Source organism: Urocitellus parryii, chromosome 8, assembly GCF_045843805.1.
Source record: "Urocitellus parryii isolate mUroPar1 chromosome 8, mUroPar1.hap1, whole genome shotgun sequence".
In the NCBI taxonomy this organism is placed as follows: Eukaryota; Metazoa; Chordata; class Mammalia; order Rodentia; family Sciuridae; genus Urocitellus; species Urocitellus parryii.
In genome coordinates this window covers 9,327,863-9,343,904 of record NC_135538.1, presented here as the reverse complement: position 1 = coordinate 9,343,904, position 16,042 = coordinate 9,327,863, and the positions used below count along the sequence as shown (strand labels likewise).

Genomic DNA, 16,042 nt, shown 5'->3' with positions numbered 1-16,042 from the left:
TGTCAGTCAACTGGATATAATGGATATCTGTGGACTGCCTCATAGAACAACAACAGAATGAACTTTCACCTCAAATTCATTCGAAACATCCTCAAGACAGACCATGTTCTGAACTATAAAACATACCTCAGCATGTTTAAAAGGAGAGGCCTGGGTGTGTAGCTCAGGGGTAATAGAATGCTTGCCTAGTGTGCACAAAGGTTCTTAGTTTGATCCCCAACACACACAATTTTTTTAGTTAAAAAAAATTTTAAGTACATACTCCTTAAAAAAAAAGAGAGAACACATAAAATATTTGCACTGAGACCAAACTCAAAATCGGTACAGAAAGATAGTTGGAAAATCCGCAAATACTTGGAATTTTTAAATACAATTCTAAATAGCATATGAATCAAAGAAGAAATAATATCAATAGAAATAACAAACAGTTCAAGTAAAAATGAAAATACAACTTATCAAAATTGTAGAATGCAGCAAAAGCAGTGCTTAGAGGAGAATTTTTAGCCTCAAAGAACATGAAGCCCTTTTCCATAACAGAAGCTAATGCTTACTTGTCCTCAAAGGCTCCCACTGTGAAATGACCCTAATCTATGAAAATAATTGTGTTTTTTTTTCCTAACATTCAGATGTTACCTAATGATGGAAAAGATCAGTTTTCATGTGGAAATTCAGTGGCTGACCAAGCTTTCCTTGATTCCCTCTCAGCAAGTACAGCTCAAGTGAATTCGGCAGCCTCCAACAGCAGCATCCAGGTATGTTTCACATTGTCCTGCTGGTTACGGTGGCTTTCATGAAAGCAACGTGCATTGATGACAGCTTGTGCTGGGTCATAGCTATTATCATTCCCTAATGCATATGCAGAGTAACTTTTAGGTTTGTTGTGTGGCATTTCTGCTGGGAATTAACAAAGAACTCGCCTGTTAAGCCTGCTAAAAACTGTTTTCCAAATCAATGATTAAAAAAAAAAGATAGATGTCAAAAGTTGCTTTTAAAAAGTCTGCGAACACAAATCCCAAAGTTGCAAATACTGTCTGGAATGAAGGCATGGAAAGAAGAGAAGGGCTCTGTTGTGGAGGTAGTCAGTGACAGAGCTTGGGCAGGATCAGGGCCTGAGAACAGGGCTCCCTCTGTCAGAGTTGGAGGCCCCTCATGCTGCCCTAGAAGGTAAAAAGTTCTGAGCAGATCCAGGCATTCAGCAGTTGTGCTGTTATCATGTTGCTTTAAGAAGACTTAGAAGAGTTAGAATAATTTGAGAGAAATAATAGCAGAACTTTACATTTGTTTTTATTAAAATTTGACCAGTTTAGGTGAATCTGCTTAGTACATTTATATACTTAATGCTTAATCAGAATGAGTGACAAGGATTTCAAAGAAGATGGGTATCAAAATGTTGTTGCCATGTACATCTTTAAAAACAAATGGGCACTAGGTTCAGTGCATTCCTGTAATCTCAATGGCTGGGGAGGCTAAGGCACGTGGATCACAAGTTCAAAGTCAGCCTCAGACTGAGTAAGGCCCCAAGCAACTCAGCAAGACCCTGTCTCTAAATAAAATAAAAAAGAGCTGGGGATGTGGCTCAGTGGTTAAACACCTCTGGGTTCAATTCCAGTATCAAAAGGGGTGGGGGGGCTTTATGAGGTGTTATTTCTTGGTACTTTTTAACTACATAAAGTATTTTAAATTATGTTAAGCCTAATCCTTTTCAAGGATGTGATTTTGCTTACATGCTCTATCCTCTAAACCTTCTAAAAGCACTATCAGAGTACTGTTGCCACAGATTAACTGTAGATTCTGTACATTTAAAAATAGTTTTTATACATATCAAGAATTACAAGTTGTCTGTCCCAGATCTTTAAAATTCATAGGCAAACCAGGTACCATGGTGCACACTGTAACCTTAGCAGCTCAGGAGGCTGAGGAAGAAGTATTGCAAGTTCAAAGCCAGCCCCAGCAACTTAGCAAGGCCATGAGCAACTCAGCGAGACCCTGTCTTTAAATAAAATGTAAAACAGGGTTGCAGATGTGGTTCAGTGGTTAAATGCCCTAGCGTCAATACCTCATTCCAAAAAAAAAAAAAAAAAAAGAATCCAGAGACAACATGATCACAGTAGTTAAACATCTTTCTACCCTTTGTTACTATAATCCTTGAACATTGGTCACTTAAAAGTTACTCACTACGACATGTAAAGAAATAGTACTTTCACCTTACCTGGTTTTCCAGGGATTCTCAAGCTGAGCACTGTTGACATTAGAGGCCTGATGCCTCCCACGGCCACCCCCTGCCCCACCACCGCCTTTGTGCAGCAGGATGCGCACACACAGCTGTGGCAGCCACGGATGTTGCCAAGTGTCCCCTGAGAACAGATGCAATCAATTTGAGATACCCTGAATTATGTAAAGACATCCTCATGAAGTGGGCTTGTGTGAAAGTAAAGGGCAGCATTTTAATAAGAGGGGAACGAGATGGAGTGACCATAGAGTGAATGGAGGAAGCAGCCTCTTTAATTCTGGGAACGTACCTCAGCCGTTGACTTAGGAGAGACTAGCTAATGACACAAACTCAAAGATTCAAATCTTGTTTTGTTAAAAAGTAATATAAATTAGCAGTATTCAAGTGTAGTGATAACTGATTAGTATAAATCTTAATTTTTTTCCAGGTTATTAAGAAAATAATAAATCCAATTTTTGAAAAACTGGATTTTATTAATCCAATCTAACACTAAATCCTTATTTTAAAAATTTTTTTTAGTTATAGATGGACACAATATCTTTATTTTATTTATTTATTTTTATGTGGTGCTGAGAATCGAACCCAATGTCTCTTGCATTCAAGGCAAGTACTCTACCACTGAGCTATAACCCCAGCCCTAAATCAAATCCTTTGAAAACAAAGAAAAGTTGAGCTACAAGTGAAAATAAAATCCAGAAAGTCTGACCATGATTAGTTTATCTGAATTTAATGTAAGAACTAATATGTTAACAGCTATCTCCAATCTCAGTTATCTGGTATATGAGAATGATTTAAATAGGCTACAAATATGGTATGTTTTTTAAAATGCTCTGAAAGGTGTTTTGAGTGAGAAACCAGACAACCATTATTGGTTGGTAGCTTTAAATTTTTTTGCTCCCAGGTTTGCCCATTCTCTGGCCCTTGCTGTCTCTCCTAGGGCATGGCTTTGTTTTGAGACAATATAGGCAACTTTTTTTTTTTTTAAATGACCTTTGACTGTGGAATGCATTTCTAAACCTGATACATGTCTAGCAGACAGAGGGAATCAGTACATTTAAGTCGAAAAGTAATATTAAATTAGGAAAAGTACTTCTAATAGGTTATACAGATGTAGGATAGTTCCATTAACATACAAAGAACCCTTGTAAATCTATAAGAAAAAATAAACAACTCAGGAAAAAATGGGCAAAAGGTATAAAGAAATGGTTTATTGTTTAAAATATATATTTTATATATGTATACATATATAGAGATAAATTACATATAATATAATATATATCTAACTTGGGGAAACTGCCATTCCAAGCTTCTCCCATTAAATAGCAGAGGATGAGAACATTTCAGTAATACCTGGTGGGACAAAGGTGTGGTCAGGGAGGCATTCTGATACCAAGCTGGTGAAGGGTAAATTGGCGAAGCTTTTTGGGGTGGTTGGTGATGTGGTCTCTGTGGTGCCTTAGCTCACCCAGCAGTGCAATCCGCTCTCAGATCACGGGCTCTGGACAAGAAGCTTACGCTGCAGCTTTGTTTCTAATAGCAAAATGAAGTAACGTGTCTGTCATCAGGGCTGGTCCAGTGAAGCACAGGATGCTATGCCATGGCTGCCATAGGAAGGATGTGGGGTTTGAGATGTGTAGATGGGGTGATGCAGAACTTCTTTTTGAAAGGCACCGCAGTGTGCATGATGTTATATTTAACATGTGTTTAAGCACACATACACACACCCCTCCCTGCGTGAGCACAGCTCTGATTGTTGTCTTCCTGGAATACAGGTTTCGTATGAGGTGGTTGAGGATGGTCAGCACATGGTCTTTGGAAGGGAAGGGTCATTTCCATGGGTGATCCTAGTCTCCCTGTTCTCTGGTTTTACAGTTTCAGGAACATTTCATATTAGCACTGTACCACTAGGAAGAGTCAGGAGCAGGTGGTGGTGAGTCCCAGAAACTGTTAAAGTCACATTAATAGCTGTCCTTGTCTCTGTCACCCATTCACTGGTGGACAAGTTATGTCAGTTGCCTTGGTTCTAAAAAGGTTCTCACTGTAGATCTTTAAAAACTCAGATCTCTGATTCTATTAGAATCCTTACTTTGGAAAAGTTATTGGAAAGATATTCTTGTACTTAATAACAGTGGGATTAAACTTTAGTTAAAAGTTTGATAAACCTGTGTGTTTTATCTGAAGGATTTGGGCTTGAGAGATTTTTCTGTTTTCTTTAAATACTAGAAAGAGATACATAATTGGAAAAACTCTGTTTCTCATTTTGTTAAAATCTTAATGACACGGAATTCGTCGAATCTCTCTCTTCCTTGGCTTCACAGTTTCTCCTGGTCTCCCTTCACCCCCACCAAGGCCTGCGGTGCAGGGGAAGCTTTGGGGTCAGACCCAGGCTGATGTCTGGCTGAGGTCAGACGCCCGCTTCCTGGGGGGTTGGCAGGGGGGCCGCAAGGTAAAGGGTGGCGGGTACATGGGAGATACTTCAGAAGTACTGCTCTTCCTTCCCACCTCTTCCCTTTCCAGGGGCTCCTCTGTCCTTCTTTTTTGTTCCATCCTTTCTCCTCTTATACCCTCCCTAATCACAGAGATGATTCTTTAAAAATGTCTCCCACTCTTGAGTTTCCCATTTGCCCAATTTCTAGTTTTTCGCCCAACAATTCTTGTCTGCTAGTCTCTTCTGTATCTCAAACTCAGCTTCAAAATTGCTCATGATTTCCCCACAAAACTAGTTTCTCTTCCTGACCTTCCCTGAATGTTACTTTTTTTTTCTGTGCCCTCCTTTTATTCTATTTTAAAACTCCCAAGTGCTATCATAAACCCTCATTATTGATAGGTATGTTCTCTGTTCTTTATGTATGTAAGGGGAGGGGAGGGACTGAGAACCATTGCAGTGCTCTAATGGAGTCTCTCTCTGAAACATCCTCCAGAGGTAGCATAGCGTGGCATCAGGCTCCAGACCAAATTGCCTAGGTTTTAATCCCAGATCTCATACTTTCTGTGTGACTTAGGGTAAGCTATTTAACCTCTCTGTGCCTCACTTCTACAACCTCATAGGATTATTGGAAAGAATAGTAAATGAAAAAACAGTCCTAAAGTATTTAGAACAATAGTTGGTACTTAGTAGTGGTTTAGTAATTGTTCTCTTATATACCTCTAAAACAAGCCATTAAATATGTCAGTTCTTTGCTTAAGAAACTCTAGGGGCTCTACATTGGCTCCTGAACCAGCTATCTGCTATAAGTCAGAGGGCTGTCCCAGGAGGCAGTCACTACTTTGAGTAAGGCAAAGTTCTGCAAGCAGACTCTGAACACCTGCACGTGGGGAAACTGTAGAAGAAATGCATCTGAACCTGCGGTTACATTTCTGAGTTCTCTGCATGGCCCCATCCCTGCTCTTAGGGATGTGTCTGCTGCAGCCACACTGGCTGTGCACCTGGCCCTGGGGCTGTCCACCTGTTCTCTGCACCCTTGACTCTCCCAGGGAGGTCGGAACACTCCTTCCATTTGCTGTCATCCATCTGCCCATTTGAGGTTCAGCTCACACACCATGTCTTTCATGAAACCTACTTTTGTTTCTCTTCACTCCTCCTCTGTCCTTCCTCTGGGTTCTCTTAGCACGATTTGTGATTCCAATTCGAATTATATCGCTCATTTGTAAATTTCTAAGCCTGATAAGCAAAGATTGTATGTTGTCCATTCCCAATAACTTATAAGAAGCCTTGCACTGTAATCAAGTGCTCTGTGCTTATTTGAATTATTTTTCTCAGGCCTGGGGTTGTGGCTCAGTGGTAGAGCACTCACTTAGCAGGTGCGAGGCCCTGGGTTCGATCCTCAGCACCACATAAAAAAAAGTAACAAATAAATGAATTATTTTTCTCAGTCATAAATGCATCACAAGGTGCTTCACAGTGTTAGTATTATGAAATACACAGATTTCAGCTGTGTGTGTTCCCAGCATTGGCTGGAGGCCCGAGAGCTGTCTGCCAATAGCCATTGTCCTTCCCTGATGGGCCATACAATCAAAAACGTCACGTGCTCTTACAAAAAACTCCCTGGGATTGTTAATTACTTTTTTCACAGTTTGGATATTAAATACATACACAAAGTTAAGTGGTTATTTAGGGACATAACTTCTTCTTATTCAGAAACTTTCCATGTCATATTTGTGTGACGTAATTTTTATTGGCTAAAGGGATAAGAAGGGCAATATAGTTTGCTTTCTCATGTCTCAAAAGAAGTCCATTTTTAGACCACTTAAGGCTATTTTTAGACCATTTTAAACCAGTAAAAAAAAAAACCTTCACGAAAGTATTAGATTTGCTTATTTCATTACCTCAGGTGAGACTTATAATGCCCTAGACGGCTCATAACTGCCTGCTGAACTTGCCTCTCTAAAAGCCTGTCTGGGAAAGGCCACCCTTCCCATCCCCCACACGAATCTACTTGATTACAGACTTTTTAAGGAAGACTTTGTACTGGTGTCCATACTAACCTCATTTCAGATGCTTGACTTCTATCAGGTGACAGCTTGATTCCTCTGGGGGGCTTTTCAAGAATACATGCTAATGAGATCTGTTGTAAAGGTGGTTTCTGTTGTTGCTAGTTTATGTCTAATTGGAAACAAATGAAAAAAAACAAAGGGTTTTTGTTTTCAACCTGAAAGCTGCAATAATAAGGGCCTTGAGCAGCAGTCAGCAGCTGCTGTCAGCAGTGCCCATAAAAGGCCATTTCACCTGGATTTCTGTTAGGCAGGTCTGTGGCAAAGGAAGCTGTGTTGGCTGGCATCATCTATTCCCTGTGTAAAGCTTCCTCTTAAGACTTTGGGCTAGCAAAGTACATAAACCCTCTAAGGTAATAGAAGTATTACCCATCTATTTTGCCACTCCATTTATTATCCAATTATTTAAATAATTAACACCTGAAATTGACGTCTGTGGGTTGGCATGTGAACTAGCAGGGGAATTTTAAGTAACTAGACTTGTTTTGGTATCTCCCGGTCAGTGGTCTTGCTGCACCTGGCCTAAGTGCATCTGGTATGTCCTGGGTTCATCTTCATTGCTAAAGCAGTGTGTGCACTTATCTCTCCAGCAGTGTTTCTCATCATAGAGGTTCATCTGTAGAACCAGATCATGACTTTTAAATTAAAGTTTTGTAAGGAACTAAATAGGAAATTTCCAAGTTCTTCTGTATTTTGGTTAGGATTTTTACCAGTTAGGCCCATGGATTTACATTGATTTAGTGTGTTTCAACTTGAATGCTTTTTGTTTGTTTTTTGAGGCGGGGGGTGGGGGGGTGTCTGGCTTTTTGGCTTTTTTTGGGGGGGGGGCTTTTAAGGTTGTCACCTTTTGGGACACCATTTGACCTGTTTCCTCATTTGATTTTTGAACCCTTCTTGCTCTTAAATATTTCTGATTCTGTCATCTGTGTCATCACTGAGTCAGCGTCAATTGGTTTTTACCTTGTTATTTTCCCACTTTTTTCATGCTTGGTAATTTTTTACTAGATGGCAGAATTCAGGCCCTTTGGGGCTTGAAGAGTAAAATCTTTTGTCATTCTGTTTAAAATGTGTCTGTGCATAGGAAAGAGATATTTGCTTCCTGTTCCCCTTTCTAACACAGTTGGCACGTGGTTGTTAGATATTTGAATGAGAAATGTCTGAAAAAGACTTTGTTATTGTAATCATGTAGAAAGTGATATTAAAAACAAAACAAAACAAACAAACAAATAAAAACCTCAACCTTCTCTAAACAGCCTTCTTAGTGAACGGTGAATGGTAACTTTCTTTCTGTTCATTTTCCTTGTGTACCCTTGGGGAAAGTCTGGGCCTAGAAGTTTGCAGCCTTTTAAAAGTGGATAATCTTTACCTTTCCTTTTCAGTAAGTTCTTACCTCACCTAAGTTGCAGGCCAGTTTTAATTTTCCCACTGTCCCAGAACGTCCTTGACAGCTGACTTATGAACAAGTGTCCTTGATGGGACCCAGCATTACATTACATTACATCTGATTGTGTCCTTTTAAATTTCCTTTTTTTCAAAACTAGCACAATGCCTACTTTTAAATTCTGACTTAGCCTGTTCTTTAGAATTCCTGTCTGCTGGATTTGTCTGGTTGTTTCTTTGTGGTATTAAGTTGTTCCTTTATCCCCATTATTTTCTACAAGTTGTAAATTATATCTATGGGCTTAATGGACTCAATTGGACATTTTAGGTAAGAATGTAACACAGGTCATGTTGCACATTTCACATTCTCTCAGCGGCTGTGGTTGATCAGAGCAAACCCTGGTTCAGGTCGGTGCCAGTCTTTTGCCTCTGTCACGTGCTTTCTCCTCCTGCCAGTAAGCTGTCTGGTGTGACTTAGCACCGTTAGCCCCTCACCTCCTAGCTCCCTCCATGTGCAGCCCTTGCCTGAAGCAGTGCTGTTGTTGTTTCTGGGGTGCCGGATTGGCTTGCCACTGTTTCCCTCCATCAGCCGGAGCCAGGCAGCTACCATGTTAGAAATTGAGGGTAAATGTAGAATGCTTTCTCTTTAATTATCAGTTTTCAGAGTTAGGTGTTGTTTCAAGTTTGCTCAGACTAGTGATTGAGTTTTCCTTTCTTCTGGTTTGTAGTACCGTGAGCCCAAGGATTTACATTGATTCAGTGTGCTTCAACATGAGTGTTTTGAAATTTGTTTTTTTGGGTTTTTTTTGGGGGGGGGTGCTTTTAAAGTTGTCACCACTTGGGAGTCCATTTTGCCTATTTCCTCTCCCCATATGATTTTTGAAAGCTTCTTGCTCTTAAATATTGCTGATTCTGTCATCTGTGTCATCACGAGTCGGCATCAACTGGTTTTTACTTTGTTATTGGTCATATTTTCCCACTTTCTCATGCTGGTCAGTTTTTATTACATGGCAGACATTGTGATTTTTACCTTGTAATATGGTGGATAATTTGGCATTCCCACAAATGTTTTTCAGCCTTGATGTGGTATAGACTTTAGTTACTTTGAAACTCTCCTTCTTTCCAGTTCTGTTTTTAAACTTCTACAAGTGGGACTAGAGTACATTCACTCTAGACATGTTTTTGCCCTTCTACTGAAGCACAGCCCTGTATTGCTGTGTCTGGTGCACTGTGAGGTCAGTTTCTGTACCAGCTGGAGGAACAGCCCTGTGAGGATTGTCCTCTGTTCTGACATGTGATTCTTTCCCTGATGGGGTAGTTTCTTCACATGAGGTGTTGGTCGGGTGTCAGCTTCAGATCTGGGGTGTCCTCGGCAGTGCTCTGCCTCAGATGCCAGTTCTGCTTCCCCAAGTGAGAGACCCCTGTGCTTTGTAGGTTCTCCATCCCTTACGTGTGACCTGGAAAATCTCTTCAGGCAGTAATCTAGGGCAGCTGTAGGGTTACTTTGTTATTTCTTGTGTCCCAAGAGTTCATTGCCTGATATCCAGCAATTTGAAAACAGTTTTCTGTTTGTCAATTTTATTAATTTTAGTTGGAATGTAAACTGGTCCATGTTACTCCATCTTGATTTTCTTTGTGCATAAATTGAATTCCAGATTTATGTTTAATTACATCTGTAAAATGAGAATAATGAGAGATACCTGGAAAAGTACATTCTCACAACACTGTAGACTTCACCTGCACTGACTCTCCACTGCATGGCTGTGGGGCTGGGATTTGAGGCCAGGAAGCTGCTCCACAGTTGTGCTCTTGACAACAGTGCTGCAGTCTGGCCGTTGGCCGGTGTTGTGGGGTCCAGTCAGTCACTCATCTCACAAAGCTGCTGCCCTGCAAGCCAGGGAAAACCTTGGCACACACACAGGATGTTTGCTCCTGTGTTCATGGAGTCCATCCTGCTCACAGCAGGGATTGGTAGGACCCACTGGTGCCTCTGTGTTAGCTTCGAGGTAACAAAGTGGCTTTGTTGATCCTGGCTGGTCTCTCACTTGTCTAGTATCTTTAAAAGCAAAATATTCAGAACCTTGGCATTTTGAAACCTTGACTGTCCTTCCCTAGAGTTTGTTTTGGTGGCTGTGCGACATGCATGACTTTGGCTACATTCCTTCTGTGCAGCTTTATTCTTCTCGTGCTTCAGTGATGCTGTATTATGATACCAGGCATCAGATTTGAGAAGGTAAACTGCACTGCTGTTGATTGGGGCCTTTGCATGTGCTGTTTGGAGTGAGTGGCACTGCCGCAACCCGGCTGCACGAGCCGCCAGCAACCCGGCTAGACACAGAAACACGAATCACTCAAGCGGGAAACAAAGCTTTATTTAAAAAGGCCGCCAGCATACCTGTGCGTCTTGCTAGCAAGCCTATCGACCCACGTGTCTCACCAGAACCGGGCGCTTGGACCTCCCTCGGAAGTTCCCTCCTACTATCCTTCCCCAACCAATGGGAACTCTCCCATTACATGAGTGACATGAGTAACCCGAGTCCCGTAACAGGCTGAGGTGAACAGCAGGAGTCCAATTTCCATATGAAATGTAAAGCTTAACATAATCATATCCTCAAGGGTTCACTGGCAGTCACCTAAACCAAAAGAGCCATGTATCAATACTTTTGCTGTGGCTTCTAGCATGGCACGCTAGATTGCTGTGGCTAATTTAGCCCTGCCACCCGTTTGCTGTTCCTGGGAAAGGCTTTGGTTTACTTCTTCTCACCTGTTCACTGAGCACCTTTTTTATTTCAAGGTGGATATTTTGGCTCAGATTGGTTGTGTTGAAGGTCTTAGCCAGTCACCACCCTCTTCGTCTTCTCCTTCTCCTTCTTCTTCCATTAATAAGGTAAATTCCAATTTGAATGCAAGAAGAAATAAACGTTTAATGACCTTTAAAGTCATCTTTTCCTCCCAAGCAAGGGAATAGTTTCAGGTTGTGTCCTAGGAAAGCTCTCCTGGCAGCCTAAAGCATGGACTGCTAAAGAATCCAGACCTTGGAGGCCTTTGAGCTGAGAAGGGTTTGTGGAGTTGTCCCGGGGGCAGTAGCGCTGAGGACAGTCAGGCAGGAAGAGCTTGGTTGGTACCATGCAGGGCCAAAAAGAAGAGTCTGAAAATGTCACTCTGCAGAAATGAGACAGGAGGGGAAGTTAGAAGAAAAGACTACAGAGGTTCCTGAGAGCTTGAGCCTCAGCCAGGAGACAGAGTGGGTTATTGTAAGAGCAGCCTGTGCAGTTGAGAAACCACAGAGATTATTGGGGTTGAGAACAAAGAAGTTACTGGCTGCAGGAGCCTTAAAGCAGATCCTTGTAGCCCTTAAGTGCTTAGTGTCATCTCTTTATTTTAAAGTTGCTCTAGTAACATGACGTGTCATTGAAAACATTTGGAAATATAGCTGTCCGACCTTTTCCTTGGTAGTATAAATTGATAGTTGTACCATTCAGGTGAAGATTTGCTCGAAGACTGCTGGTCTTCGTTCTTTATATTTTAGACAAGCACCTTCTCTCATTAAGGTAACCTCTGCTAAATGTGTTCCACTGTAAGGTATCATGTTAAATGCTCTATATGCATTTTGTCATTTAATATCTTAACAAAACCCGGAAGAGGAAAATAATGTTGTTATACCCATTTTAGAAGCATGAATGCTAGGAGGGTGAAGCCAGCTGCCCACATTCACACAGCTAACCAGAGTGAAGCTGGGATCTAAACCTCTATGGGTTTTAGAACCCAAGTTTTAACCACTATACCCATGTGCAGTTTACTTGAATCAGATTCCACCAGTTTCATGATGTGATTTAAAATCCACCCAGTGGACTAATATTCTCCTAGTGCATTTTTTACCCATATTATATAAAGTCATGTGCCATATTGAAATGTTTTGGTCAGTGACAGATTACATATATGACTGTGGCCCTGTAAGAACATAATGAAGCTCAGAAAGCCCCCTCACCTAGTGATGTGGTTGCTGTCCTAATGATACCACTGGTTGCTGGTGTTGAGTTCTGCTCCCTCAAATGTTGAAGTTTGAACATTAGAGAAGCCCACCTAAGAAAGCATATAAAGCAGGGTTTATTTAAAATGTGGTAACATAGACTTCTCCCTGGAGGGAGAAGGGGGCCATAGCTGGTATCCTGGTATCCTCCAGAAGCGAGACATTCTGCCCTTTTTATATGTCCTAGGCTTCTTTTGTTCTGCCCTCTTCCCCTTCTCTCTCTCCTTCCTGTATACATGACTAGGCCCAGAAAATGCTCCGGTGGGATGGCCAAAAGGTGGGGAACAGGTAGGCTGATGGGGGAAAGGCAGGATGATGCAACCAAGGACACTTAACAACCCTTACCCCTCCTTGTAGGGAGGGGCAATTCTTGGGACTGGTTACCTTAGCAACAGGTTGGAGAAGCGGCAGGTTCTTGATAAGGGTGGAGGAAAGGCTCTGAAGGAATTAACATTCAATCCTTCAGGGAACAGTCTCCAGCTTCCCAGACTCACTCAAAATTGGCCTCCTTGATCTGACCTGACTTCGATTTACCTTCATCTATGCTGATTGCCTGTCTAATTCTGGCTTCACTAACATGATAGTTCAGTGCTTTATGCAGGTGTCTTTAGTGATGCTCTTGTAAGACCCCCACACTGCTAATCCTGTAAAAGTGGTACATGCATTTATGTACAGCACATTCTACTCACTAATGATAATAAAGGGCCTGTTACCAGTTCTGTATTTACCATGCTATACTGTTTATCCTATTCTTTTAGAGTGTATTCTTTTATTTATTTAATTTTCCGATCTTCATTGAAACAGTCTGCTGTGTTACACCAGCAATAGCCTCTTACATACTGTGTTGCAGCGTCTCTGATTGAATCATTCTGTTGAACTTGATTTAATCTCAGGTTGTTTGTTTCATTGTGGCCCTAGAAGCACTAGGCGATACCACATGTGCTATATAACCTCCGTGTATAATGGGCTGTACCATCTGGACATGTCCTGGGTAGTGTTTGTTTAACAAATACTTAATTTACTGAGCACTTACTGCATGTCAGGCACTGAGTTCATAGGCACCAGGAGATGGCAGGTGACTCCAGGGAACACAGCCCTTCCCTGTATCCCCTGTGTATCTTCTCTCCAAGCTCAGAAGACAGTTATTGTCCGTGCAAATTTTGTTTGTTGACTTTTCCAACATTTTGTTAAAATCTTAAGCACAGAAAAGGTAAGTGAATTTCATAGTAAATAATCACATACCCACCTTCTAGATTTACCTCCACCCATCTATGCCTGCTTCTTCCAACTTTTCTACAGTATCTGAGATAGCTTTCATAACTCCGAAGGTATGATTTTTAAGCCCATGGTGGTGTCATTTCTAAAAATAAATTTTTCCGTCATTTGCTAAAAATCACCTATTCTGTGATCAATCACAGCAAGTTATTTTCTTTCTCTCCCCCCACCCATCCCTGCCTTGGCCCTGGGGATTGAACTCCAGGGTTTCTTTACCACTGAGCTGAACCCCCAACCCTTTTTATTTTAAGATAGGGTCTTGCTAAGTTGCCATGGGTAACCTTGAATGTGTGATCCTTCTGCCTCAGCCTCTCGAAGTACTGGATTTACAGAAATGTGCCACTGTGCCTGGCTAGCAAGTCATGTTCTTAGAAAAGACTTAAGTAGTATACATAAGGAAAATTTGATCTCCCCCTCTGTGAAATAGCAATAATGTTATAAAGGTTAGATCTCTGACAAAATGTAGTATTATTTCATCTACACTATCAAGAACTCACATTAAGTCCTTGCCTCTATGAAAGATAGCAGTATCAAAGCAGACTCTCTTATGTCAGACCCTAACAAAATGGAGCTGGGAGGACACGTAGGGCCCTCTCGCAAGTGTGCCCATAACAGATGATGCAAGATTCTTCAGACTTGAAGCATCCAGTATTCCAGAGAAGCCGCTTGTGCAAGGACACTGGGCTATCAGAGGCTGTCTCCACCGATACACTAATGCCAACTCCTGCAGAAAGCCCAGCAACCACTTGTCTTTGTTTTAAAAGAGCTTACATGGACTTCTGTTTTCGTTTAAGAGCTTTCCTCTGCCCATCCTCTTCAGCTGTGCCGAAAGCCCCCTGGAGCACACACAGCTGGATTCCCATTCTTTGCTCTTCCTAAATAATTTCCTTTAATTTTTTTAAGAGTGGATCTGGGTTTCTGTTACTCAACTTAAGTTATATCACTCCATGCAAGGTATTTTGCAAGTATTTTGGAAAATATTTTCTAAATAAGACAGGACTTCTGTGAGCCTTATGACTGAGTGGTGGGGCTGACCAACTAACAGCAAGTAACTGTAACAGAAGGCTGACTTTACCAGAATGTGACTGAATGAATGTCACCAGGTAGGCTCTGGGAAGGATGGATCTCTCTGGATAGACCTTGACATGTAGGAAGAGGAGGGAATCAGGACAGAAAAAGTATAGCATGAGAAAAGGCAAGAGATGTAGAAGAGTCTGGGGAAAATGTGAGGTTTGAAAAAAGAGTAAAGATTTGTGATGGATATTGAAAATAGAGGATGGATTGGAATGAAAGGACCAGGCCACCAAAATTTTTTGATTTGTCAATGGAATAAGGAGCTTGGATTTTCTTCCATGGGCAGTGAGACCTCATGAAGGGGTTTTAATTATATGTGGTAGGAGAAGCTTTGTACTACAGGGGGTGGGAAAAGAAAAAGAAAGCCAGGCATGGTGGCACATGCTTGTATTCCCAGCTGTTTAGGAGACTGAGGCAGGAGGATCCCAATTTTGAGACCAGCCTGGGCAACTTAGATGCTGTCTCAAAAAGTAGACGGGGCCAGGGATGTAGTTGGGTGGTAGAGTGCTTGCTTAGCATATGTGACACTCAATCATCAATGCTAGGAAAGAAGAAAGGGAGGGAGAGGGGGGAGAAAGACCGAGGGAGGGAGGGAGGAGGGAGAAGTAGAAGAAAAGAATAAAAGAGGCATTTCAGAATCAGAAACCTGAGCCAAGTTGTAGAATGGGCCTTAATGTGACCTGATGTATGTGTTTAAGGGCCAAAAGCATTTGGGTTTAGAGCTAAGAAGTCAGAGAGCAATGTATGGGAAGGGTAAGTTTGGAGAGAGAGACCAAGAGGGACTGAGCTGGCTAGGAGAGGAAGGTCCCTGGTGAAGCTAAAGAGGTACTTCCTGTTGGTTTATCGTCAGCGGGAGTCAGGTTGAATAAGATAGAATGTTCTAGAAAATTACCAAAAAAATGCAAACAAACGTACAAGAATTATAACCAGATAGACCAATAGGATCACATACATAACCAAATAATATGCCTATAAGTTGTAAACAAACAGTTTTGAAAGAACAGTAGTGTTTTCTGTCCTAATTAAATGGATTGTGACTTTTTGAGGGTACGTGCTGTGACTGGTTCCCTTCTGATTCTTTCCTTGATCTTGATGAAAATTCTTCTGGCCAGTTTGCTGTCAAGGCTTCCTGAACTTCCACTCTCCTGTCCTGGTCCACAGCCCTCTGTTTCTTCATATTTACCTCTCAGCTCCCAGCAGTCTTTCTGAAGCTGAGGCTGCCTGCCTAGAGTTCCAGCCTCAGGCGGGGAGTGAGAGGTCCAGCACAACCTGGGTTCCTGCTCCTCACTGGTGCCTGAGCACCACCGCCACCTCTGAAGGTGAAGGAGGTCAGGGCTGAATCTTCTAGATAAGCAATTTTCTGAACTCTTTGCCATCTTGGTCTCCCAATCTTTTGTGCTTTCTGAAGCTCTTACTCTGAAAACAAAGCCTCATAACTTAGAGTTTGGAGGATACAGAGAATATGCTGCTGATTCAGTCCCTTAAAACTTCAGGGGCTGGGGTTGTGGCTCAGTGGTAGCACGCTTGGCTGGCATGTGTGAGGCACTGGGTTCGATTCTCAG

The 16,042-nt window shown here is 41.7% G+C and overlaps 1 protein-coding gene across 2 annotated transcripts in view; it reads left to right on the top strand.

Moving 5' to 3' along the window:
• Positions 1 to 16,042, top strand: part of Snx9 (sorting nexin 9) — a 103,594-nt gene that overhangs the window by 47,248 nt on the left and 40,304 nt on the right. The window contains exons 5-6 of one of the 2 annotated variants that reach the window (XM_026393837.2): positions 627 to 752; positions 10,896 to 10,988. In XM_026393837.2, the coding sequence (XP_026249622.2) occupies positions 627 to 752; positions 10,896 to 10,988 (219 nt within the window). The remainder of the gene's footprint in view (positions 1 to 626; positions 753 to 10,895; positions 10,989 to 16,042) is intronic. The other variant, XM_026393840.2, reaches the window with a different exon arrangement.